This window comes from Tetrao urogallus (genome assembly GCF_951394365.1).
Source record: "Tetrao urogallus genome assembly, chromosome: 5".
In the NCBI taxonomy this organism is placed as follows: Eukaryota; Metazoa; Chordata; class Aves; order Galliformes; family Phasianidae; genus Tetrao; species Tetrao urogallus.
Window position 1 is genome coordinate 52,765,974 of NC_136818.1, and position 25,288 is coordinate 52,791,261.

The window sequence follows — 25,288 nt, forward strand, 5'->3', positions numbered from 1 at the left end:
AGCCAGACCTGGGTGCCCCTCCTGCCCACAGCCCTCGCCCAGCCCCATGCCCCACCGTGCTGTGCTGCCCAGCCAAAAGCACCTTCGGGCGGTGAATTTAATTAAGGTTTGTGAAAAGCGGTGTCTGGGAGCCCCTCCTGGATCTGCGGCTCTGAACTTCATTAGGAGTGGTTTGTTGCTAATAACGCCGGCAGCTCCTCTAATTAATAATGGAAGGGCTGTGAGCAGATGCCAAGCCAGGAGAGGGAAGGGATTTGTTTGTTTATTTCTCTCCTTTTTTTTTTTTTTTTTTTTTTCTTCCACAGTGTGCAGGGAGGGCTGGGGCATGTTTCCCAAAGTGAACAGCAGCACCGGGGACCTTGACATGCGGGAGGATGCAGAATAGGGAATGGGGTCCCCATGGCAAGGGGCTCGTGGCCACAGTGCTGCTCCTTGCCCACCCCATTCCCCTCCAGTGCTGATGTCACCACGGGGAAAATGAAAAAGAGGGGTTCAGGCTCAGGAATTGTGATGGGGCTGCCTGCAGGCTGCAGCCCGACAGCATTGCGAGGTGGTGGGAATCCCAGTCATTGCCTTAAAAGGAGATTTCGGAGACTTATTTGAAATTGTTTCCTTGTTATTCAGCTTATTGAGAGTTTAATTTCATTATTTGCAATATGACGTGAGGGGCTGTAGATGTGCTACCCGCACAACTAACAGCTATGGCCAAGGATGTTTCTGTGGATTTGGGGCCAGAGGGACCACTAAATCATCCCATCTGACCTCCTATATTCGGAATTTCACCCAATTACTTGCATTGGGCCCAACAACTTGTGTTTTTGATTCAGGCATGCGTTCCAGTAAGACATCCTGTCTTCATTTGGTGACTTCAAGCGATGAAGAATCCACCACTCACTTCCCCTCATTGTTTGTCCCAGTGGTAAAAACACACGAGGAAAAAACCCCACTGCCGACTTATTCTGGATTTGGATGTGTCTGGCTCACACCAAACCAGGGTCATTCCATTCCCTGTCATCATCACAAAGTGACAAGGACAAGGGGACACCACAGCACCCGCATTGCCCTCAGCTGCCCACACGTAGGTGTGCAGCTGAGCAGCAATGAACCCTGGCAGCCCTATTGGTCTGCCGTTGGTGAGCAGCTCAAGAGTTAACCAACTTCCACCAGATGTGACCAACATGTCAAGACACGAGAAGTACGTGGTATGGATGTTTATAAGTACATCGACAGAAGGCATTCATAAAAGGTTATAAACCGTGGTAATAAGCAACCCATCAACTTGTTTGGACTCTAACACTTGATTAACCATTTATTAAAACACGCAGTAATCATTTATAAGCTGTAAGTGGGACCAAATGCAATGCACGACTCTCTTTGTGTTCATGGATGCCTCCACAATTCCCTTTACCCTGTGCTGTGTGTCCATGGCTAAAAGCTCACCGCCGCCACCAGGCACTCCGTCCTCACTGCCCCCTCTGTGCAAGAGCCGCCAGGCATCCCTGCCCCCATCAGGGACAGGATGGGACCCCAGGAATGGTGGCAGTAGGGGACCCAGTTTGGGGACCTGAGCCCTAGGTGAGAAGCAGAGCCCCACTCCCTGCAGTCCTGACCCAGTGGTATGGTAAGGGAACTCAGACACCGCAATGGCTTCATCCTTCTCTCAACAGGACCCTCCTCGTTGTTTGCCATCGCACTCCTGCTGCCCTCAGAGCAGCCATGTTTTCCTTCTCGGTGTCCTAACGAGACCTAAACCCATAATTGCTCCCATTACACAACCAGGATTGACATTTTATTAGCAATGCTTCCTGACCTAATTTACGCTGATACTGTCGTGCTCTTCCCATGGCTGTGGGCAAACAAAAGCAGTGCTTTTGAGCACTGCAGATGCATGGGCTGTAGGCGAGCACCTGCCTCAGTTTCCCCGCACCAAGCAGGGACATGGGTTTGCACGACAGCAGATGCTGCCTGCAGCCCTAGGAACAACACATGGCTGTTCAAAGGAAGCTCAGTAGCGGCCCGGCAGGGGGCTTTTTAGCATGCGTGTGGTGCCGGGTCATTTGGCTGTAGCCTGCTTTAATTGCATGGAGCATACAGAAAAGGAAGAGGGAGGATGAGAACTGCTCAGGAGCAAAGGTTTGCCTTGGCTTGGATGGGATCCTGCCCTGCTCCTGCTCTTACCATCCCACAGGGGCAAGGCAGCCTTGTGCCGCAGAGATCGAGGTGTGCAGAAAAGGCTGCAGGGAGGGATGCTGGGGCCACGGTCCTGACCAATCTATGTCAGTCCCATGGCTTCTGGGGACGTGGCACAGCTCAGCCCTGGGCAGCCACCAAGGATCACAGAACTCCATGTGAGCAGAGCTGCTGTCCAGAGAGCTTCATTTTGGGGGAAGCAAGGAGGAGCCTGCCCGGCCACCCGCCTCACTTGCTCTCGGAAAAGAGGGAAAGAAAATCGTTCTGTCTTTTTTTATTGTTGTTTGTTTGGATTTTTTTTGGGGGGGGGGGAGGGGAGAGGGGGGAGGTTTGTGGTTTTGACGCAGTTTCCTGAAAATCCTGCCTCATCCTGCCAGGGGCTGAGCAAATGCACATCCCAGGCCTCTGCGGTGGGGGAGAGAAGGAGAGAAAAGCAGCGAGGGAGAGAAAAAAGCCTTTGCCAAACTGGCCTGACCAGAATGTGACACAAGAGCAGGAAATGAGTCACTCGGCAGGGCAGCTGCTCGCAGGCATTTCCATAGAAAGAAACCCCACCAGGCAGGGGAGCCGTGCTGCCCTGTTCCTAGCAACCCCAAGCCTGGATAGTGCACTGAGCATCAGTGGCATCCCCATGTGGATGGGCTGCCCCACATCTAGTTGGGCAACCTGAGCTCCAACCCCAGGCTTGGTTTTTCCACTTGGAGTTGGACATTCCACCCTGGATCTACCTCAGGATGAAGGAGATCTCCAGTGTTTTCTTTCCACCATTCTTCAGCAGAGCAGAGGGGTCCACAGCCCAACATAATTTCTGTACATCCCATGCCTCTGACACTCTGTGGGGTGACCTCAGCCACCTCCTGCGGGCTTCAGGTGTTGGGTTCCCCTCCCAGAACATTTTTGTTCCTCCCACCTTCCCCTCACCTTGCTGCCTGCTGCCTGGGGAAGGGGCAGTCCACAAGATGTGCAGCACACCAATCAGGTCCAGCTCAGCCCCAGGAGCTGGGCTAGGTTTTGTCATTCACAATGTTGGTTTTTATCGTGGCTCAGAGGAAATCTCAGGAGTGCAGTATGTAGGCATATAGGTAAACCTAGGTAGGGATGTTCCCCATCCCAAAATGTTTCCCATCAACGTGAGAGGGAAAGAGATAGGCAGAGAAATAGGACAGGAGACCCTAAATCTAAATAAAGCTGAGGGGAGCTGATACCCATCACTCTGCCTCTTGGCAGAGGCGTCCTGAAAAGGAACGCACAGAAAAACTCCGACAATCTGAGCCGGGGTGTACTGCAGGATGCTCACTATGCAGCAGGGGGAGGGTTGATTCATCACTGGGGCCATTGAGACCTGAGGGCTCTAGACAGGTCCGTGGGTCCATGGCTGCAGTCAGGAAGTCCTGCTCTATCCCTGCCAACCAGTTTGAAGTCTTTTGTGACCTCCTCACCGGTGGGAAATGGGTTAACACCAGCCACATGCTTTATTCCCTGCGCATTTGGGGCCGGATACACCACATCCCGCACAACAGCTGCAGAGCCATTTGGTGAGAGAGCTGTCAGGGGGACAGCCGGCTGCAGAGGGACCCCATGGGACAAATGGCTGCTGCTGGCATCGGGAGCACCCGGCCCCAACCTGACAAGGGGTGGGACCCCTCCCTGGAGCCCAACTACCCATGCACCAGGCAGTAGGGCCAGGGTATGTGCCAGCTGGGCCCTGGTCTGCATTGCTGATTGCTGCTTGGGATGTCCTGCATGTCACCAGGGGTGGGACTGGGAGTCTCTGGGATGAGGGTGGTGCTGAGGGTGTGCAGCTCGGTGCAACAGTGGCAGGGGCAGCCTTCACTTTGGAAGAGCAAAAGGACAGGCCCCAGTGAGCTGTCCTCCCTTGAGGCAGCTGTTACCCACATCTGCATCTCTGAGTGTATCTCTGTACACTGTGTGCGTCTGTATCCCCATCTCCATTCGCATTTCCATCTCCATATTATCCCCAACCCTATGTCATTCCCACTCCATTTCCATCTCATCACCATCCCCATCCAAATCCCATTCTCATCTCCATCCCGTTGCATCTGCATCTCAATCCAAACACCATTCCTCTCCCCACCTCCATTCCCTCCCATCCCATCTGTATCCCCATTCCAACATCATCTCCCCTTGCCTCCCGCTTTCCCATCCTCATTCCCATTCCCTTCTCCCTTCGCCCTTCCCACTCCTATCTCCATTCCTGTCTGAACCCCATTCCCATCTCTGTCCGATTCCCATCTCAATCCTAACCGAGTACCCATTCCCGTGCCCACCTCCATCCCGACCCACCTGTACTTCCACGCCGACCCAATTATCACCTCTATTCCCACCCCCACCACGGCCTCCGTCCCCGCACACCGCGGTGGGCCCCGCACGGCCACGGCCGCTTTAAGGCAGCGCCGCCCAGCGCCGGGGCGGAGCGCGGTGACGCGTGGCTGGGCGGGCCGGGCCGGGCCGGCTCCCACCGCAGCGCAGCGCGGGGCGGCTCCGAGGCGGTGGCGGCGGCGCCCGGCGGCCCCACCGGCAACTCAGCGGCTGCGGCTCCGGGGCGGGACGCGCCCGCCTCCCCCCGCCCCCGGTCGCTCTCTCCCCGCGGCCGCCGCCCCCATGGCCGCCCCTCCGGGCCCCCAGCGCCGGGGCTGAGCCGCGCAGCTCCGAGGCGCCGCCCCGCTCTCCCCCCACCCCTCAACCCCCCCCCCCCCCCCCCCCACTCGCCCCAACCCCGCAGCTCCCGGGAATCCGCGCCCCCCCCGGCCGCGGCCGCCTCCCGGGGGCGGCGGGAGGAAGGCCGGGCGTGGGGCCGCCGGGCAGCGCAAGATGGCAGGAGGCGGCGGGGGCGGCCGCGGGGGGCTCTGCTGAGCGGCCCCGACGGGACGCGGGGACACGGGGACGGAGCCCGCAGCCCCCGGCGGGGCGGGGGCAGAGCGCGGCAGAGAGGCGACATTCTTCCGACAGGAGGGGGGGCCGGGTGGGGGGGGTCGGGCTCTTCTTTTTTTTTTTTTTTTTTTTTTTTTGCGTTTCCCTGCGCCTCCGCTCCGCTCTCCAATAGGGCAGCGCAAAATGGCTGAGGGCTGACTCGCCCGGAACCGCACGCTCCGGCCCCGCTCCGCTCCGCTCAGCCCCCGGCCCCGCCGCGACCCCCGCCCGCTCTGCGCATTGTTCCGGGGCGGGGGAGCAGGGCAGCCCCGCTCGGAGCCCCTCCGGTCTTTTTTTGCCTCTCTCCGAAGAGGACGCGGCCCCCCGTGAGAACCCCGGCAGGTTGATTTGGGGCTCTCCCCTCCCTCCCTTTGCGAAACCCATTTTCTTTTTCATTCCTATTTATGAACGGAGGCAGCGCCTGAATGGTTGGCCTGTCCTCCGCTCAGCTCTCCCATTCACCACCTCACAATTCCGAAGCAGCCGAGAGGGTTTTTTCCCCTCGTTTTTTATCCTCTCTTGTCTTTTTGCCCCCTCTTCTTATTATTTTTCTTTATTTTTGCTGCAAACCTTTGGGGCTGCGGAGAGAATTCGTGGGTTTTTGTTGGCTTTTTTTTTTAATTATTGTTATTTCACCGTCGTCATCGTCGCTGTTATTTTTTTTTTTTTTTTTTCTCAATTTGCCCAGTCTTCCTCCTTTTCCCGTTTTGGATCTTAACCCTTTGATCTGTCTCCTTTAAAAGACTCCGATTCCGAGCTCGCATCGCGGAGAAAGCCGGGATAAAGCCCGGAGGCAGCCCAGCCGCTCTGCTGTAGTCAGCTGGGGGGGGGGGGGTGGGGGCGACAGAAGTCCCTTTAAAATATTGAATGTCGGCGGCGAACCCAAGGAACGAAAAATCAAACCCGGAGCGCTGAATTTCGGAGCTTTATATGGAACGCGGAGCCCGGCGCTGGATTTTGTATGGATTTCTTTCAACCTTCGGTAAGTTTTGATTCACCCTGCATACAGCTGAGAGGAGACCCATTGCTGCTGGGGCTCTTAAGACTTTGGGCTGTAAATCCTCCAATATCGCATTGCTGACTTGTTGGCTTTTTTTTTTTTTTTGCTTTTTTTTTTTTTTAAACTGTTTGCGTTTTTAACTGAACGCCACAGATATGGCCCCGTCCCCGGAGGCGTTCAAGGCCGGCTTGGATCGGGTCCTGGTCCCTGATCTGCTGGTCGGCACCCAGCCCACAGCAGGGGCTTGGAGCTGGATGAGCTCTGGGGTCCCCCCTGACTGAAGCCATTCCGTGGCGTTTTCTCGCTCGAGATTCCTCGAGTGCTGCCCCGTGGCTCCTCGTGCCCTCGGTTTTGAGCTCCGTGGGGCGGAGGGGCAGCCTGGCCGTTCACCCCAACGCTTCCCATTGCAGGGCGACGCGACCCCGGTGCCCGTCTGTAGACCCAACTGAGACATTTGGTGGGGAGAGCCGCCAGCGAGCGCCGGCAGCGATGGCCGAGAACTGGAAGAACTGTTTTGAGGAGGAGCTCATCTGCCCCATCTGCCTGCACGTCTTCGTGGAGCCCGTCCAGCTCCCCTGCAAGCACAACTTCTGCCGGGGCTGCATCGGTGAGGCGTGGGCCAAGGAGACGGGCTTGGTGCGCTGTCCGGAGTGCAACCAGGCGTACAACCAGAAGCCCAACCTGGAGAAGAACCTGAAGCTCACCAACATCGTGGAGAAGTTCAACTCTCTCAACCTGGAGAAGCCTCCCTCTGTCTTGCACTGCGTCTTCTGCCGCCGGGGCCCGCCGCTGCCCGCACAGAAGATCTGCTTGAGGTGCGAGGCCCCGTGCTGCCAGTCCCACGTCCAGACCCACCTGCAGCAGCCCTCCACGGCCCGTGGGCACCTCCTGGTGGAGGCGGACGACGTGCGGGCCTGGAGCTGCCCCCAGCACAATGCCTACCGCCTGTACCACTGCGAGGCCGAGCAGGTGGCCGTCTGCCAGTTCTGCTGCTACTACAGCGGGGCCCACCAGGGACACTCGGTCTGCGATGTGGAGATCCGGCGCAATGAGATCAGGGTGAGTCCCATGTCCGCTGAGGCCCGTGAGATGTCGCCATGATCTCCGCCCAGCGGAGCGTCCGTGGGTGGGATGCACGTCTTGGAGGTTGGTTGGCCACCACGCTTGAGATCGTGGTCCCTGTGCGAGACCTGGTGGCGGTCTCCACCCCGTGGAGCAGCCACGGTGGGTGCACTGGATGGTCATTTGACCGCCGTGCTCGAGGTCTGGCCACTGTGCTCCATAGGAGGTGCTGGGGTAGTGGTCCGGAGCCCACCGTGCTATGCGGCCACCTTGGGAGGGTTGAGGAGGTGCTGGGTGTTCTGAGCCCACCGTGCTGCGAGACCACTGGGGAGAGCTTGAGGAGGTTCCCCACCATTGTAGAGGCTGCGTTGGGCAGGAGCCTCTTCATGGTGGTTCTCAGCTGGGGATTCTTCCTCTGCCTCCTGGATCTGTGGCGTGCCATGTTTGTTTCCCAACAGGCTCATGTATGCATAGCATCTACCCAAAAGCCATCCTCCTGGCCAACGCCGCGGCCTGTTGTTGTAGAGCTTTGCCAGTGCCCTCTGCAGCACTGGGGCAGCCAGGAGGAAGTCGGCAGGAGCAGACATGTTAGATCGTGGCTTGGCCGGGCACGGCAGGGAAGGCCAAATTGCAAGGATGGGGCCTCCCGTGGGGGTCTGCTGGGCCCTTGGTGTCCCCTTGGTGCTGGGTGGGGGTCCCGGTACTGAGGAGGAGGCGATTGGAGATTTCAGCCCTGCCGTGGTTCAGAGTCAGCTGGCGGCTGTTCGGTGACATGCATTAAAATTTGACAGTGGGTGGTGGTGTGTGTAGGGGGGGCAGGGGGTGAGGAGCCCCGAAATGCGGATCCAGGCACCCGACTCCAGGATGACAAAGCCGCTGTGCGACAGGGACGTGGTCCTGGCCATTGTAAGGCTGGTGAATGTCAGAGCCCGGCTCTTCCCACCGTCCTCCCCTTCCTCCTGTATGGCCGGCACCGGATGAGCTTCGTGTTAGGCATTCAGCAGAGATGTGGCTTCTTGCTCCGGGGGGCCCAGGGTTGGGTTTTGGCCAAATAGTGCTTTTTCTGATCAGGATAAAGGGGTGGCGGGGGCCTGCCCCTAGTCCCTGCGGCAGCGGGAGGCGTTGGGTTTGGGGAAAGTGAGTCGGCCGTGCCTGTGGCTGGGCCATCTGGCAGAGGCTTTCACCACGGCTCCACACCCTGAGGGGTATCACACAGCCTCGCTGTCACCCTGGTGCCCCCCGCCCACCTCGACCCTTCTGGAGGGCCCCGGCGCTCGTCCGACAAATAAATATTTAACAATGAATTGAATGGTGATTACTGTAAAATGGGGATGATTTCCTGTGTATTTTAATGTTGCCAAAATGAGTCACCATTTAGCAATAAAAAAAAAAAAAAAAGGAGTCATAAATAAAAATTGCAGTATAATTACTTTCCAATTGGATGGCCAGGCCTGCGGGGGGGTGGGGGAGCGGCTCCCAGCCTGAGCTCACAGGAAGGTTATTTTCCTCTCAAGGTTTTTTGGGGGAAAACCAGAGACCTCCGTGGAGGTGCCACACGCGCTGGGAGGGGAAGGACCCAGGCAGGCTGACGGAGAAGGGCTGTTCTGCTTCTATTTATAGGGAATGGTTTTGGTCTCCCTGGCAGGGCGGGGGATCCACCCCGGCGGGCAGGGATGGGGACCCGGAGTGTTTTTCCAGGTCCTTTTCCAGGACGCTTTGATCTCATCGATCCTTGCTTTCTGCATTTTTCTGTTGCTGTGCCGTCGTTAGGGCTGGATGTTGGTGTTCCAAACGACCTGGCAGAAAGCAAGGCCAAATTTTGGCCCTGCTGTAAAATCTGAGGATGTGCGGCTGAGGGGTGAAGGGTCTGTGTAGTAAAGCCACAGACTTACGGTGTGACCTTGGCCAAATCCCTTAGAACCTCCATCACTGCCTTATCTTAATTTCCCATCCCTGCAGTGATCAGCGTGTCTCTTCTCACCGTTGGGTGTTCAGCCCCGAGCTGGGGAATGGGGTAGCAGTAGTGTCCCTGCTATGGCTCCCTATTCTCATGGACCAAGAGTGTAGCTACATCAGCCCCAAACTGGGCCACGTGCGTGTCCCCATCCCTTGTGCGCTCAGCGGCGATGGCTGCCTGTGTGCCGATGTCGGCATGAGATTCCGGGCTGCTGGCTGGCTCCACACTGGGGGATGCACTCCTGGAGCATCGCGCGTCCCTGCCAGCAAGTGGCCCTGAGAGATTTGTTCCGTGCGCGCCTCTGGGAAGCATGTAACTGAGAAGTGAGTCAAAGTTTGGAGGCTCAGAGCCTCATCCTCCGCCCGGTGTCTGGCACCCGGGTTACGGGCGTGGGATTGACCCAGTGGCAGAGGTGGCCCCGGGGGCCGGGAGGCTGCAGTGCCCTCTGCCGTCATTGTTCCCTGCAGCCCACCTCAGGGGGCTTTGTGCCGGGCAGGCGGGGGCTTGGAGCCCTTTGGGTAGCAGACCCAGTGCTTCCTGAGCTCGCGTGGCGCCCAGCATAGTGGACCCGCCAAGCCTTGGCTCACAGCTGGGTGAACCCAAAGGTGCAAGCGTAACGCAAGCAGTAAATAAAATATGTGGTTAATCTTGCTTTTGTGGGCGTATCAGCGCCTACCTCCCCTTCCCCCCCCCCGTGAGATGTTTTCTCCTTTGTTTCCTGTTTTTGTAGTGCTTAAAGAGGAAAAAAAAAAACCATGCTGACAACCCACCCTCTTTTTGTGCTTCTTGACGTGGTGGTTGTGTCGAGGTCTTGAAACGAAACATTTTTTCCTTCCATCTTTGCTGCAGAAGCCATTTACCTCCCAAACCAGGGCATGGGGGACCTTCTCCTGGATTGAAATTGGGAAGTTCCCCCAGTCGGAGGAGGGTGCCCCCTAAGTATTTTTGTTTGCCCAGCACCAAGACAGGAGCACAAGTGGGAAGGCAGCAGCCAAAGAAGGACGTGTGAAAGGGGCTTACCCGAATGTTTGCTGGGTACCACTGCGATTGGGATGTGGTTGGTTATACTGCTGCTGGAGGTGCTGGAGGTGGAAGGGATTGGCTGGGGGCTCTGCTCCTGCTTTGGTAACATTTTAAGGCTCAGAGGCAGCTTCCCCCTGACCTTGCTTCTTGCACCGTGTGGGAAGTCGGGAGAAAATCCCGCTGCCTTCTGAAAACTCCAGCACGTCTCAACGAAGAGGAGGCGGACGCGCCATGACCTGCGGGAGGTTTGGGAGCCTGCTCTGCAGGGTGTCTGGCTCTGACACCAGAGGCACCTGGCAGTGTGCGTGTCCCTTGTCCCATCCCCATGCTCCCCTCTGTGCCATGGGTGCGGAGATGGCAAGCCCTAGTGCTGGGGCCGTGTGGTCGGCTCCGCCGCAGGCTTGAGCTGCTGTAGGTCGATTTACTCCGGAACAGGTTTGGTGACTTGCTATGGGGTGGATTTTTATGGGCTCACTTATTTTCCAGATGAGTTGTTTATGAGGAGCGTGGCATGCAGCCCACGGAGGCACTGTGAGTGCAAGGACCCGAGTTCTCTGGTGTGAATTGAGTGTTGTGGTGCCTGGCAGGCACTCCCCAGAGCTCTCTGAACATACCCGGTCCCCATGGTAGGCCCTGCTGAATAGGGGCTGTGCAGGTCTTTGCCCCCTCTCCTGGGGTCTGGATGCAGGGCTTTTTCTTGCTGAGCTTGAGCACTTCCCTTGCCTGTAGCCTGTCAAGTCCCCAGCAGTTGCTTGCTTTAGACCCGCAGCCACAAGTTGTCTGCACAGTCACCCAAGAATTGGCAGAGGAGGTGGGGGACACAGGCATCCACTGCCTGCAGTGGGAGGAAGGAGGTGAAGAGGAGGAGGGGCCGTGCCAAAGGATGCTGTCTTCCCGCAGTGGAAAGTGCTGATGAGGAGCGGGGTAGGAGGGGGAAGGAGGCAGTCATCTGAAGGGCTTGAGCCAGGGGTGCAGGGGTAGAGATATAGCACTGGGGGACGTGGCTTGGTGGCCATGGGGTGGGTTGATGGTTGATCTTAGAGGTCTTTTCCGATGAATGATTCTATGGTTCTTCCCATTCCTCAGCCTCTTGGGAGCCAGGGAACACGGGGAACCTCCTCTTCCCCTCCCGTGGCTCTGCTAAAGCACTGACTGCAAGCCGTCCCAGAGCCGCGGTGGTGCCCAGGAGCCCATGCTAACGGGCCCCTGCCCCTTCCCGAGGGGAGCAGAGCTCCAGGGGGCCGGAGGAGGAGGAGGCAGATTTCCATGGCTCACAAAGGGCACAAGCGATCTGATCCATGCAACTGCCCAAGAATAAAGAAGCTCTTACATTGCTGGCTGCCCTGACCTCTCTGCGCTCTGTTTGAGGGGACAGCGTGTGACCACACAGGGATTTCTCCACTACGCTTTGCAGGAAGGCGATGGGCTTCAGTCCCCAGCTCTGCCTGCACGCTGCTGTATTTTTGCTTTTTTTGCTGGTTACCTATCTGTTTGCTGGAAATCTTGGTATGCTGGGGTAATTTTTCTTTCCTTCTCTTTAATTTCTTGTAATTTTTTTTTTTTTTAAATCTGACCCTGAAATGGGGCTGAGAGCAGCAGTGCTTCCAGAGCAGGGACAAAAGTAACCAGGAAACACAGGGCAAGAGAGGAGGGATCGACACCGAAACAATGAAATAGCCAAGCAAGGGAAGGCTGAATGCTCAATAGCACAGGGCTTTGCAGAAATGCCTGGCTAGTGCAGTATTTTATAATCAGCTTCTGTGCTGGGCTGGCCTGCAACAGTAGTGTGATGGGGGAGGAATGCTTTGAATTAGCTGGATGCCAGAATTAATTCTGTCAGAATTCAAATGTACATGTATGTACAGATTTATAAATAAGCACTTGGAGCTAGATGCTGCTTTGCCACGCAGGCTCTGGGGCAGAATCTGGTCTGGCCTTGCTTTTTTCTTGGGGGGAAAAACTGAAATGCTGCAGATCTGTAGCAGTGGCTGGTGACTTTGTCAAGTTGCTGCGTTCATCACAGCCTACAGGCTTGGGAGGTGCTGGCTTGTTGCAGGAAGGGGGTGGCTTGATGGAGCCAGAGCTTGGGTTTGTGTGAGCTTCAATTGCGGTACACAATTGAAGCTCCATTTGCTGGTAGGGAAGATGGGGCAGATGCTACAGGGAGCTGTGGGGTTTGTGGGACACGGGCAAGGGATGTCCTCCCCTTCCCATCATCCGTAGGAGGAGGTCTGGTAGAGGCACCCAGCTCTTCCCTGCCCAGGAGGGCTGAAGGCACCGTGGTTGGGAACGGGAGGAGATGCCTGCTCCCAAACATGGAGGGATGGGCGGTTGTTTGCAAGCACGAGATGCTGGATGCACGCGAGAGATGTTACATCTGTCCTCCAGATGAACTCCGGGAAGAGGTTCCCAGTGCTGGATCCTTCCTGATAAGGGCAGCTCTGGCCCCTTCTCACCAGGGGACCGTGCCTGCCTGCTCTCTGCCTTGTGATGTGCCTGTGGTGGTGACAGGAGCGAAGTCTCTGTCTCAGAGCAGCGCCCTGCTGTTCTGGAGCCGTGGCTCCTGCATACCACGCTCTCAAAACGCTCCGTTTGCTGGTCCGGTGCACCACAACTGCCAGAAAATACATAAATTAGCAGCAAGTGATTTAATTCCTCTGTCTTTTCTCCCCCTCTCCGCACTCTCTCTCTCCCCGTACCTCTCCTGTCTCAGCTCCCTGCTCTGTGCCTGCTCTGGGGGGTGGCTCCGGCGCGGGCTGCAAACAAGAGAGCTGCGGATGGCTCCAGATGAGGCAGTTGGCAGGGAGTGACGTTCCGGATGGCTGTGTCTCTCTGAAATATGAGTGCACGCTGTCAGGCCAGCCGGCTGCAGGACGCGGCGCTGGGCTGCCCCTCTCCCCCCTCCCCATTGCACTGCATCCCCCTGGTCCTGGTCTCCTGGTGGGTGACCTGGGAGCTCCGTCCCAGTGCTGGAGGCCCGTATCCCAATGGAGGGGCAGTTTCCCTGCCGTACAGCAGCTTCAGCTGGTTATTGTGTGGCTCCAACCCCCGCAGCCCCGCTGTTGCTCCCAGTGCTGGAGCTGAGCTCTGGGCTTTGGTGCTGGGCCACACGCAGACCAGTATCGATCATGCTGGGGGTGGGCAGCTATTTTTGTGGCAGCACTGCAGGCTCTTGGGTTTTTGCTCCTGGATGCTGGAAGAGGTGGGGGGGGCCTGGAAGGAGCTTTCATGTATACTCTGCCACGTCCTTGGGCTCCGTACCCTCCTGCTGGAGGGGGCCGCATCCCTTTCCCCACCCGTATCTGTCGGCTGTTGGGTGGGAGCAGGCTTTCCCTGCAGGTGAAACTCCTCTGCGCTCAGACAAAGGGATGGGGGTGCGGGTGCCTCCCTTTGTTCTCTGTCCTGGTACACCCAGCTCTGCCAGCAGAAGCCCCTCCATGCATGGCTCCTGGTGGATGGAGTGGAAGAAATATGCCATGCAGTCCCCAGCTCTGTGTTGTCCCTCTGGGGAGGGGGCTGCTCCCCCCCATCCCTCCTTCCCTTGATGCTGTGGGGCCTCATGATGGTGGGGGTGGCTGGATCTGGGGGGGATTACTGCAGCTCTCCTTCTGTGAGCTGTGTGTCTGTCACAGAGGGGCGCGATGTGGGATAGGGGCAGGATCTGCCCCAAGATGGAATGGGGACACCTTCTGGGGTTGTGTTCTGTTCCTGTCTCAGCTTGCTGGGGCATCCAGGCAGGGGACTGGAAGTGAAGCCCTGTGCATCCTGCAAAGGTCACCCCTCTCCAAACCCATCATCCATCAAGGCTGTGAGTCCAATGGGCAAAACTATGGACAGTTCTTGAGCCCTGGCTTTTGTAGCCTTTTGGTGGGATGGAAATTGCTCCTACTCACCGCCCTAAGCGTATGCACAGCCCGCAGGACCTTGCTGGGCAGGGACCCCACGGGCTGCCCTTACCCCAGTGCTTCTGCCCTTGGTTCTCCCTGAGATCTGCTTGTGGCTCCTGGTATCTGCTAGCACATGCAGTGTTGATCACTGTTTATTGAAGTGCTTTTGCAGTCATCTAATAAATAATACCGAGGCAACAAGCAGAAGCAAAACTGTCATCTACGTGTTCAAGCTGGAGCTTCCTTGGAAAACATTCCTCCTTCCCAGAATGCAAGGCTGAGCTTTGCTGGAGAGAACGACGAGAAGCATCCGAGCAGACAACCTTCACACTGCCCGCAGTCATGTGTCATCACAGCACAGGAATTTGAGGGAGGCATTGTGCTTTCCCTGGAGCTGGAACTGGGAGCTGGAGGATGTGCGGTAGTGGGAGCCCCCATGGGGTGTTGTGGTGTGCAGGTAAGAAGCTGTCACATGCCCCAAGCAGTACATGGGCTTTCTAGTGGGCACGAGATCTTGGGGCTGGACCTGCCTCTCTAGAAAATGGCAGCACAGCCCCAGCTGGAAATGGCTCCTCTGGCTGCACGCTGTGCGCTGCCCATCCTGCGTGGCTCCGGCACATCCCTTAACCTTTGTGCTCCACTGCATCCCCTTTAAAAGAGGATAATGAAAGTGAAAGAGAGAAGCGGCGGGTGCTGGAGGCACCTTGGGCTGCCAGGCTTGATAAAGTGCTGCTGATGTGCTGGGGACACGAGGAGCAAGGCTTTGAGTCTGCAGATCAAATGCCAGGTCCATCTGCCCTCAGATTTCCTCAGGGCTGCTCTGCTTTGTCCAGCTCTGCAGCGCTTACATGGAGAGAGGGCAGCCAGCAAAATCCCTCTTGTTTGGGGCTGGAGGCTGGCCTTCTCACACAGCTCGTGCAGGCTGGCAACACTGGCAGGGAGCAGAGCAGGTCCTTGCTCCTGGGAAGAATGGAGCTGGCCGAGTCCGAGCTGCCAGGCTCTCATCTCCCATCAGATCTGGAAGATAGATGACACCTTGGGGGCCAGAGATCGATAATGTCAGAGGCTGGCCCGTAATCAGGCGAGATTAAAAACCAATGACAGGCATCCTCCCAGGAGCAGCAGTCAGCATGTTGAAGGAGCACAGTGGGGGCTGCATCCAAGCCCCCTCCCCAGCAATGCATCTGACATCGAGCAGGTCCCCTGCGGCACCCTGTCCCCTAGCCCTGTGAGCTGGGCATGTGGGGAAGACAAAAGCAAGCCAGCATGGGGCTGGTGTGTGGGGCTGTTAGGTGCTGGAGTGGATTGGGGCTGCAGGGAAAGGGGTGGCAAGGCTGCATGGTGAGGCTCTGGGTGCCTCCTTGTAAAGACGCGTGGTTTTGAGGATGGAATCAGAGAGAGGAATTTGGAAGTGCTGGTGGCTAGTGACTTCACTTGGATCCGTTGGTTTTACCTGCTTTTGTTTATTAACCAAGGCCAGAAGCACATGGGCAGTGATGGACATTCAGAGCACATGGTCACATTTCGAGGCGCTGGTTTTGGGGTCACCTTCCCATGTGGGCAACAGCTCACCACAGTGGAGGAGGCTGAATTCATTTATTTGCAAGAACAGATTGCTATAAACTCCTGGCCCTTTTTCCTGTGCGTCCTTCAATGGGTGTGCAATCCTTTGCCATGCTCAGGCTCGGAAATAGGATGTTTCTATTCCTTCCCAAAGTCAAGGGCAATGAAAGGAGAAGGGGCCGTGCTGCCCTGCATGCTGGGAGCTGGAGGTGCCGGCTGCCTTTGCCCTGGGCTCCTCTTCCCCTTCCTCCCACTCCCCGCCAGGAAGCCTGGTGCTGTGAAGTAATGCCTGCTGACACTGTGCTGTGCCGGGGGCGAAACAGGGAGCGCAGGGAGCTGGGGAGTGGGCTGTGTGCTGAGGGAGCCAGGGGCTTGCCTCTCCTTGGGCTGCCCCAGGGCTCCATGCATCTCTTTGGTTACAGTCCTGTCATGTGCACACAGGGCTCAGCTGGCTGGGTGCTCCCCAAGGGGAGTGTGGGGCTGTGGGATGTGTGGTCCCCTCTGGTCCGGCATCGCTGTGCTGCAGAGCCCAGGTCCCTGCCTCCTGCTCCAGACTGGATACAAGGATCAGTCTTTTACAGTAAGGACGGTGAGGCACTGGCAGAAGTTGCCCAGAGAGGTACTGGCTGCCCCAACCCTGGAGACACCCAAGGTCAGCCTGGAGGGGCTCTGAGCACCTGATGGAGCTGTAGGTGTCCCTGTTCACTGCAGGGGAATGGGACTGGATACAGGTCCCTTCCTACTCAAATGGTTCTATGCTTTTCTGCTCTGCCAGCCCGCAGCTCGGCCCTTCTGTGTCACCGAGCCGGGGAGGGGATTTGGTCCTATTCTTACTCATTTGCAATGTAAATATTTTGATCCCGAGGACGTTGCTGGGAGCTGGGTGTCACGTCGAGGAGCGTGATTCATTCATGCTGCCGCAGCTCGCAGCTCGGAGCACAATGAGGCGGCGCTGGGACTGATCCCATGGATTTCCTGCGAGCGCGGCTGGCGGGGAGATGGGACGTCACGTTTGGCTGAGCCCTCTTTGCTCCATCCCTGCGAGCCACGAGGGCTGAGCCCTGCCCAGGCCCTGCCACCTCCCAGCTCCCGTGGCCGCAGACTTTGTGCTCGGTCCGTCCATCCCTCGCTTTCCTCGCGGGGGCTCTGCTCCCTGTGCTGGGATGACGGCAGGGTGCGAGGGCAGGCGGTGCCGGGGCCGATCCCTGCGTCCCTCGCTCGTCTCCATCGCGTGCAGTGAGCGCTGCGCTCACAGCCAGGTGCGGCTCTGGATTCATTCTGGCACCCTTCGTTGGTCCGTGTTTGTTCACGCCGCATTTTTCTTTCTGCTGGCTTGTTTGGACACGCACTGGTACATTCACGGCACTCAGGCAGTAACGTGAGGCTCTTTCCCATTAGGAAAGGGGCCAGGATTTGGGGGGCTGGGAGGGCGGCTTAAGCAGTAGTTTCTGAGATATTTCCTCCCGCTGCCACACCCTGCGTGAAAGAGCAATATCCGCGGCTTCAGCTGCTATCGCCCGGCTCCGAATGTCTCTCTTTTAATATAGATTGGTATCATTTTGCATTTTAAAGTAAAAACACGCTGCAAGCTGCAGACAGCTGTCGGTTGGCAGCTTTGTTTGAACATCTGGTGTTGCTGGGCTGCTGTTCAGCACGCTCTGACTACGGGATTCATAAAGATTAGAATCCGGGCTCTCGGATTCTCAACAGCCACCGCCTTGCAAAGATGGGGTGGGGGGAGAAAACTCAGTGGCTTCCCTGCGAGGAGGCAATGTGGGGGTGTCTGGGGTGTCACACCGCGATGCTCAGCACACGGAGCCCAGCAGTGGGGTGCTGCAGAGGTGCCTGTTCGGACGCATCGTTTCCAGGAGAAATGGGGTCCTCCTGCTTGACTCAGCCACTGAGATTGCCACGGCCGTATGCCCAGCCCGTCCCCGTGCTCTCCCGTGGGCACCTCGCAGCACTAAGCAGCCTCTAAGCCCCTAGCAGGTTTTGTAGATCTTGTTAGTTGATCTGCATTTTTGCAGAGCTCTCCGGACGCAGCCCATCGGCGCGTAAGTCACCTTGACTTGCCGCAAGGCGTTGACTCCCAAGTCACTTTCAGTCTCCATTTCTCAGTCGGAGGTGCACAAAAGAAATAAGTGCCCTCTTATCTTTATTAGAAAAAAAAAAAAAGCTGCCTGCAGAAACGTAGCTGTGCTCTGGTTGGTGCAAGCCAGTAACCGAGGTGCACGTAAACCTGTTCTGCCCTTGTTGGTGTTGATTTAACTCACCAGTACAAATTAGAATAGCCTTGAGCAGTTGGAAGTTTAACTGCATCGGTTAGGAGGAAAAAAGTCACTGCCTTGGAATGAAAGTGGAGATCTCTCCCTCATGCTGCCCTGAGCCCAGAGAGGAGCTCTGTGCCATGGGCACAGCCAGGCCCCTCAGTTCCAGGACCCCAAACTGGGCAGCGATGGAGCACGTGGCCATGGGTTGTCACCTCCACACAATGGCGGGACAGTGGCGGGGCACATGGCTGTGGGTTGTCGCCTCTGTTCCAGTGGACGATGGTGGGACACGTGGCCATGGGTTGTCACTGATGGACATCCGTGCAGCTGGGACATGGGAGCCACCTGCCAGATGGCTAGCATTGCAGGAGGTACCTGAGTGCTTTCCATCTGGGTCCAAGTCCTTGGCTGGTCCCAGGGAGCAGGGTCAGCCCCTGCCTGCCTCACTGAGCCACAGGACAAGAGGAGGACCGGGGGCTGTGGCTGAGGGCTCAGACCTTGCAGGCTTATGTCGAGCAGAGGTCTTTGGGCAGGGGAGAGGCAGCTCAGCCTTCAGCAGGAGGGAGGGAGAGGCTGGCTGCATTTCAGTCCTGCGGGGAGAATGCTCTGAGATCACACAGGCCAGCTGGATCTTGAATCCGAGATGTTTATTTGGAAGAGGGAGTGCGGGTTTCTCAATTGTACAGGGGCTGCAGATGGGGGTAGGCTGGCTGCTGGGCGATGGCAGTAGGTTTACATGGGGTGGTTGCATTGGAAGGCAAAGGCATCGCACCAGGACAGCCTGGGACAGCGCTGGGCTGTGGCACACAGCAGCCTGGAGGGTGTTGGGATCCACTGGGGGCGAGTGGGATGGCAGCAGATGGAGGCAGGACTGGGGGTGCTGCCAAAGCCTGCTAGTTTCTTCATGGCGATTATGGAAGGAACAACTCGTGGATGATATAGCACAGAAGCGTGATAGAGGGCTGGTGTGAAGGGCAGGGCTTTGTGATATGACCAAGTTACAACTTCCTGTTGGGGCTGCCTCTTTGAAATGGGAAACTGAAGAGGGAAAAAAGAAGGTTAGGGCCTCCACAACTTCCATCTGAACTGATAGAAACTTTCATCCTGGAGGATGCTTGCTGCATGCTTGGAGGAAGCTGGGGTCTAAAGGAGTGGAAGCAGGAGCTGGGAGCTGCGCTGCATGGCCAGGAGCTGGACTGTCCCCACCCCCTGACACCAGGGAAGTGTCACCTGGCTCCCTGCTGGTGTGGCTGGACAGAAGGCAGAGCCCCAAATAATCCCTGCAGCAGGAGGAAGCAGGGGCTGGGGAGGCAAATGGATGGCCTCAAGGTCCTTCTGAAGGTCGCTACTGGACTGAGAATAAGTCCCCATTTCCCAGCGTCCAGTATCCTGCTGCCAGCTTCTGCTGTGCTAGGCCTCCTGGTTTCCCCCTGCTCACAAGCTTTTCCTTGCAGCACCTATGAACAGGGGGAAGAGCATTCTGTAGGACAGGCTCAGCCCCAGGGCCGGGGGCACCAGCATGTCCCCACACCAGTGGGTTGTGGCTGGGGAGATCACCTGGCTGCAGCCCCTGCTGGAGTGGGCAGTGGGGATGGGGCATGGAGTGATGGGGCTGGGGTGATTACAGGAGATAGGAACTGGGGTTCTGTCCTCTGTTTTCTCCTCCCGAAGTGCTCAGGGCCTTGCAAGGAAGTGGCATGGGATTGCTTGGTGTGAGCAAAGGGCTCTCTGGTGCTTCCAGCTCTGGATATCCCAGGCAGCTCTTCTGCCCTACCAGAGATCAAGCAGCCCCAGTTCTGCACAGGGAGCAGCACGAGAAAAGCAAAACCCCACACTCAGGGCAGTGGGGGAGACCTGGTGCTCCATCCTGAGCCCCCTCACCCCACTTACTGTAAGTGTGTGCAAGATGAAACCCCAGCAGCAAACGTTTCCTTCCTGTCTCTGTAAGGCAATCAGCTCCTAAGAGTGCTGTGGGGCTTTGCAAGAGCTGTGTGTGCCCAGCAATCAGCGTGAGACTCCCGGGGTCTGTGAGGTTCCCAGATCTGGGGGGGGCTCCCTCTGCTTGGCTGGGTTTGAAGGATCTCCTTTTTTTGGGAGATGTGTGGGCTCTGCCCATGATGCTTCAGCGCCAGGGGACATCCTCAGGATGGACCAGAATAGCTCTGCATGTGGGTTTTTCTTAGAAAATCAGTCAGTGGGTGTGAGGCTGGGTGACTGTGTCTGCGCGTCCCTCCCTGCCGCCGGCTCTTTGCCCATTAGCATTCAGCAGTGCGACCTCAGGCCCAGCTCCAGCCCCGCGCAGCTCCGTGCCGGGATGCTCCTCAATGGGCGCCCTTGATGCAGGTCCTGTGCTCTGCTGCAGGTGGCTGGAGCAATTCCTGAGGAAAGCGTTTGTCCTCCTCCGCTCGCGTCCCACCTTCCTCCTCCTCCTCCTCCTCACCCGTCCTGCCCCACTCCCACCGTCCCGTCCTTCCGGTGGCGGCGCACAATGTTCCCATTCAGGCGCTGGCTGCGCTTTGGTGGTGGGGGGACAGCCCAGGGCCACGGGAGGGGGATGCTGGGAGGGATGTGCCTGGCCCCAGGCAGCTGCAGGGTTTCTGCTCCCTCCCACACCCCAACCTCTGCAGGCTGGGGCTTTAGAAGTATTCCTTACTTATTTCCTGCCTGGCTGTGGCCTGGAGCCACGCGGTGACCCTACATCATCGGAGCTGTCACCATGGCACAAGCTCTGCCCCAGCCGTAATTTCTTGCTGCACCTTTGTTGATTCTGCTCTTGGGTCTCAGCTGCTTCTGCTGTTTGTTTTTTTTTTCCATGAGAAAGGGGCGAGATCTCATATAATTCTGTCAGAACAAGCTGGCATCCAGCGGCCAGCACTGCCTCACTTGGAACCTATTGGATTGGGGTAGAACAGCCCGACCACAGATTAATACATTAATTAATTTGTCACATTACTTCACATCTGTTGACACTGAAATACAATATTCCTCCGTTCTGGGGAATTCCATTTATAACTGTGGTTGGAGATAACAGATTTGTGATTGAGGAAGGCCAATCCTCATGGGTCTGAAAGGCTCCTCCAAACCCCACAGCCGGAGGGCCCCTGGCACCTTCCGTGCCTCAGAACGTGAGTTGGAGCTGCTTGGAGCCTGGGAAGGGCTCGTGCGGGGAGAATGTGCGCAGAGAGAGCTGCAGCCATCCCAGCACCAAGGTCATGCATGAAATATGAGAAATTACCCTGAGAAATTCTGATCCTGGAGGAGGAGTTCATGACTTCAGAAATACCAGATTTGGGAGGGGATGGAAGGGAAAGGGATATATTTTCCTTTTCAAAATATTGAAGGAATTCGGCCTGTGCTGCAGAGACAATGAGATTTCACCCCTCAGTGCCAAAAGGGCAATTTGTACCCGCGTGTCCTGGTTGAGTTTCAGTGGCTGTGGGTGAGAAGCTCCCAATCCCAGGCACAGGTGGGATGGGGCTGACAGTGCGCGCCAAGTGCTGCTCGGTCCATCAGTCCCTGCAGCATCGCCACATCCTGGGGCTGGCGGTGTCCCCATGGCCACATCCATGCGTCTGTCTGCGCAGTGTGGGATCACACACACGGGCACTGTGGCACACAGCTGTGAGCAGGAGGATGGGGGTTTTTTTAGCTCCTCATTATTATTAGCAGTGAGCGCTGCTTTTGGGGCGATGGCTCTGCCATGTGGCCAGGGTGGAGGTGCCTCAGCCCTTAAGGAAAACAACAGGATGGAGAAGGCTTCCAGTTCCTGCTCCGAGCGGAGTTGGAGGTGACAGCGTTTCCCCACAACGCAATTAATCCCGGCAGCGCTTCTGCCGCCCTCCCCCTCCCACCTCGTCCAGGAATTAATTACTTGATTATAAATCCCTGAGTGGCGGTTTATAATAGCAATAATCCCCTCGAAACTCATCCTTGCTGCCGCTTTCTGCTCGTTTCACCCCCACTGCCAGAGCCCCTCTGTGCTGGGGGTCAGGATCCTTCATGGGGCCGGGGCTCACCCCGATGGCGTTCTGTCCCAGTTCTTTGGTCCTTGCTGGGGCCCAGCCCCGGGGTAACGCAGCTCGGTGCCTCCTCTCTCTGTCCCTCCTGATTACACTGACACTGGCTCTGAGGCTTGTCACAGCGGTGGGGATGGGAGAAACGATGTGGCGTGGCGTGGGGTGTGCGGGAGGGATGAGGATGGCTCACGGCGGACGCTGGGGGTGGGTGATGGGCATCCAAGTGGTACCTTCCATAGCGGGAGATGAATCCTTCCATGTGTGCCCCTAGGACTTGGCTGGGACTAAAACGAGTGCTGAAATGTACTCACAGGGCTACCTTTATCCAGGGGACACAAATCAAGGTTCCCAGCCCTTAGAGCTTCATGTGGGCATCCTGGGGTGAGAGCCCAGGATGAGTTCAGCTTTGCTCTGATATGATCCCAGAGCTCGACTCTGATGGCTGCTCTTCTTTTCTTCCCCTGCAGAAGATGCTGATGAAGCAGCAGGACCGGCTGGAGGAGCGGGAGCAGGACATTGAGGAGCAGCTCTACAAGCTGGAGTCTGACAAGCGGCTGGTGGAGGTAACGGGGCCAGCACCAAGGCCGGCACCCCGTGGGAGTGGGGTGGGCAGTGGGGTGGCGATGGGGAAGGATCTGGGTCCTGCAGAGTCACAGGGGTTTGGGGCTGCCAAGGGGCTGACTGCTGCCATCCCCCAGGAGAAAGTGAGCCAGCTGAAGGATGAGGTGCGCCTGCAGTATGAGAAGATGCACCAGATCTTGGACGAAGACTTGCGGAAGACCATGGAGATCCTGGACAAGGCCCAGGCTAAATTCTGCAATGAGAACGCAGCCCAGGTCCTGCATCTCAATGAGCGCATGCAGGAGGCCAAGAAGCTCCTCAGCTCTGTCCAGGTCATGTTTGACAAAACTGAGGATATCAATTTCATGAAGGTGAGAACCCTGTGCTGGGATGGGAGGTGGCCACGGGCCAGGTTTGGTGGTGGGGAGGCCTGGCTCACAATGAGAGATTGGGGATGCTGGTCTGGTGGAGCAGCCAACATCTGTAGTGGGTTCAGTGGCGCCCAGTGGGATTGGTGCAGAGGGTACAGAAGGGGTTTGGGACTCAGTGCCCCTCCTGGGCCCAGCAAAATCTGTGGTCACCCAGATGGGGAAGGCGGTGGGATGCCCAAGGACCAGGTGGCTCTATCACCTCCTGGTCCCTTGCTGGCTCTGGTGTTTCTACCAGGAGTGTAAGACGGTCAGGAACATTGTGGGCCAGCACATCTTGCATCCATGGGATGCGGAGGCATCCTCTTGCCCTGGCCACAGACACCTGGGCCCTGTGTCCCCTCCTGGGGAGATACGGAAATTGACATCAGTAGGGAGATGGATGCTGGGATGAGGACTGTCCTCACTGACCAGGGCTTCTCCTTCCCTTCCTAGAACACCAAGTCCGTGAAAATCCTAATGGACAGGTGAGTGCAGCGAGCGCGTTTGGAGAAGGGGGCTGTTTGAGGTACAGCAGCATGACCTATGGAGATAGAGCAGAGCTGGGGGTGCTGCAGGGCCTCTGTTTCCCTCTCCATCTCCAGAGTGAGCTGGGCTGGCAGTGCTGGAGTTGCCCTGACAGGCCACTGGGGAGGGGCCTAGGGATAATGGATGGGAGCAGCTCCTGGGGAAGAAATCCAGCTCCGGAGAGGGTGGGGAAAGGAGCCTGGTGGGGGGAAGGTGGACACACACCGCTGTGTGTGTTTTGTCCCTCACCTCTTCTCTGCCTCTGTCTCAACAGGACCCAGAACTGTACTGGTGGCAGCCTGCCTCCACCCAAAATTGGCCACCTCAACTCTAAGCTCTTCTTGAACGAGATCGCCAAGAAGGAGAAGCAGCTCAGGAAGCTGCTGGAAGGTGGGTGAGGTGGAAGCATTGGGGAAAAGGGCTTGGCTGCCTCCCGCATCCAGCAGTGGGCATCCTGTAGGTCCCAGCGAGAGATGGTGGGGAGAACCGTTGGGCTGCAGGGACCCTCTGTGGTCCGGATTAAGACACGGAGATGCTGTGAAGGCACGCTGTGGCTTGTGGGAAGGATGCACACTGGGGTGATGCCTTGCTTTGCCTGCGGATCCGGGGCCGTCGGGATGGCGTCCTGACGTGGTCCCACCCTCCTGTTCCCTCCGCAGGTCCCCTGAGCACCCCCGTCCCCTTCCTGCAGAGCATCCCCATGTACCCGTGCACCGTCAGCAACTCCGGCGCGGAGAAGCGCAAGCACTCCACTGCCTTCCCCGAGGGCAGCTTCCTCGAGCCATCGTCCGGGACTGTGGCCAGCCAGTACATGAGCCAGGGCGCGTCGGCCGGCGAGGGGCAGTCCGCACAAGCCATGGTGCCTTGTAGCTCCACGCAGCACATTGTAGGACTTCCCAGCGGCCCGCAGCCGGTGCACTCGGGCTCCGTCTTCAACCCATCTCACTACCCCAACACCACGTCATCTCAGCAGTCCGTGCTCTCGCAGTATGGCGGGCGCAAAATCCTCGTCTGCTCGGTGGACAACTGTTACTGTTCCTCGGTGTCCAACCACAGCGGGCATCAGCCCTACCCACGCTCGGGGCACTTCCCCTGGACAGTCTCCTCACAGGAGTACTCCCACCCGCTGCCGCCCGCGCCCGCCGTGCCCCAGTCGCTGCCGGGACTTGCCGTGCGGGATTGGATTGATGCGTCCCAGCAGCACGGCCGGCAGGATTTCTATAGGGTGTACGGCCAGCCCTCGGCCAAACACTACGTCACCAGTTAACCCGGCGGACGGCGCGTCGGAGAGAGGAGTTGTGCTTCGTTTGGGCTTTTTGTTGGTTTTCTTTGCTTTCGAATCAAACCCAGCGTCCTTCCGCCTCGCGCCCCTCCAGGATTTTGGGGAGGGTTTGTCTCTCATCTCCTTTATATTTTCATTTTTAAAAGAAATAATAATGCTTATTTCCTTTCCATTCTTTTTAATTTAATTTCGGAACGTCCCTCCTGCCCCTTGCCAGAAAAGATGAGGGGGGAATTAAGGAGAAGCAGTGGATGGGGATCTGCGTTGGGCGCGTTGCCCTCGCTCGCTGCCGACACTCCGAAGGGACAATGGCACCTTCTCTGCTCCCACTCCTTGCAGTTATTCTTTTGGTTTGGTTCACTTTCCCCCTTTTCCCGACCTTTCTTTTTCCCTTTTTAAAATGAAAGAAAAAAAAAAAAAAAAAAACCTATCATTGATTCAGTATGAAATGATACGTGTAGATTTTGGGTTTGTTACTTTTTTTTTTTTTTTTTTAAAGGCTGATTTTTTTTGCGTTAAAGGCCACCACCTCTCACACGTCTCGGCGTTGGTTGGTTTTGGTTTGATCTGTTGTTTTTTTTTTTTCCCCCTCTCCTTTCAGAGATTTGTAA

The 25,288-nt window shown here is 57.2% G+C and overlaps 1 protein-coding gene across 2 annotated transcripts; it reads left to right on the forward strand.

Moving 5' to 3' along the window:
* Positions 1 to 6,610: 6,610 nt before the first annotated feature.
* On the forward strand, positions 6,611 to 24,662 carry TRIM8 (tripartite motif containing 8; the record flags this gene model as incomplete). 2 transcript variants are annotated; one of them, XM_079535243.1, is made up of 6 exons in its annotated part: positions 6,611 to 7,180; positions 22,367 to 22,462; positions 22,598 to 22,831; positions 23,324 to 23,355; positions 23,670 to 23,785; positions 24,055 to 24,662. In XM_079535243.1, the coding sequence occupies 6 exons, from the start codon at positions 6,611 to 6,613 to the stop codon at positions 24,660 to 24,662; spliced, it is 1,656 nt and encodes a 551-aa protein (XP_079391369.1). The 2 variants fall into 2 exon arrangements, with proteins under 2 accessions (XP_079391369.1, XP_079391370.1); XM_079535244.1 differs by lacking the exon at positions 22,367 to 22,462.
* Positions 24,663 to 25,288: the final 626 nt, after the last annotated feature.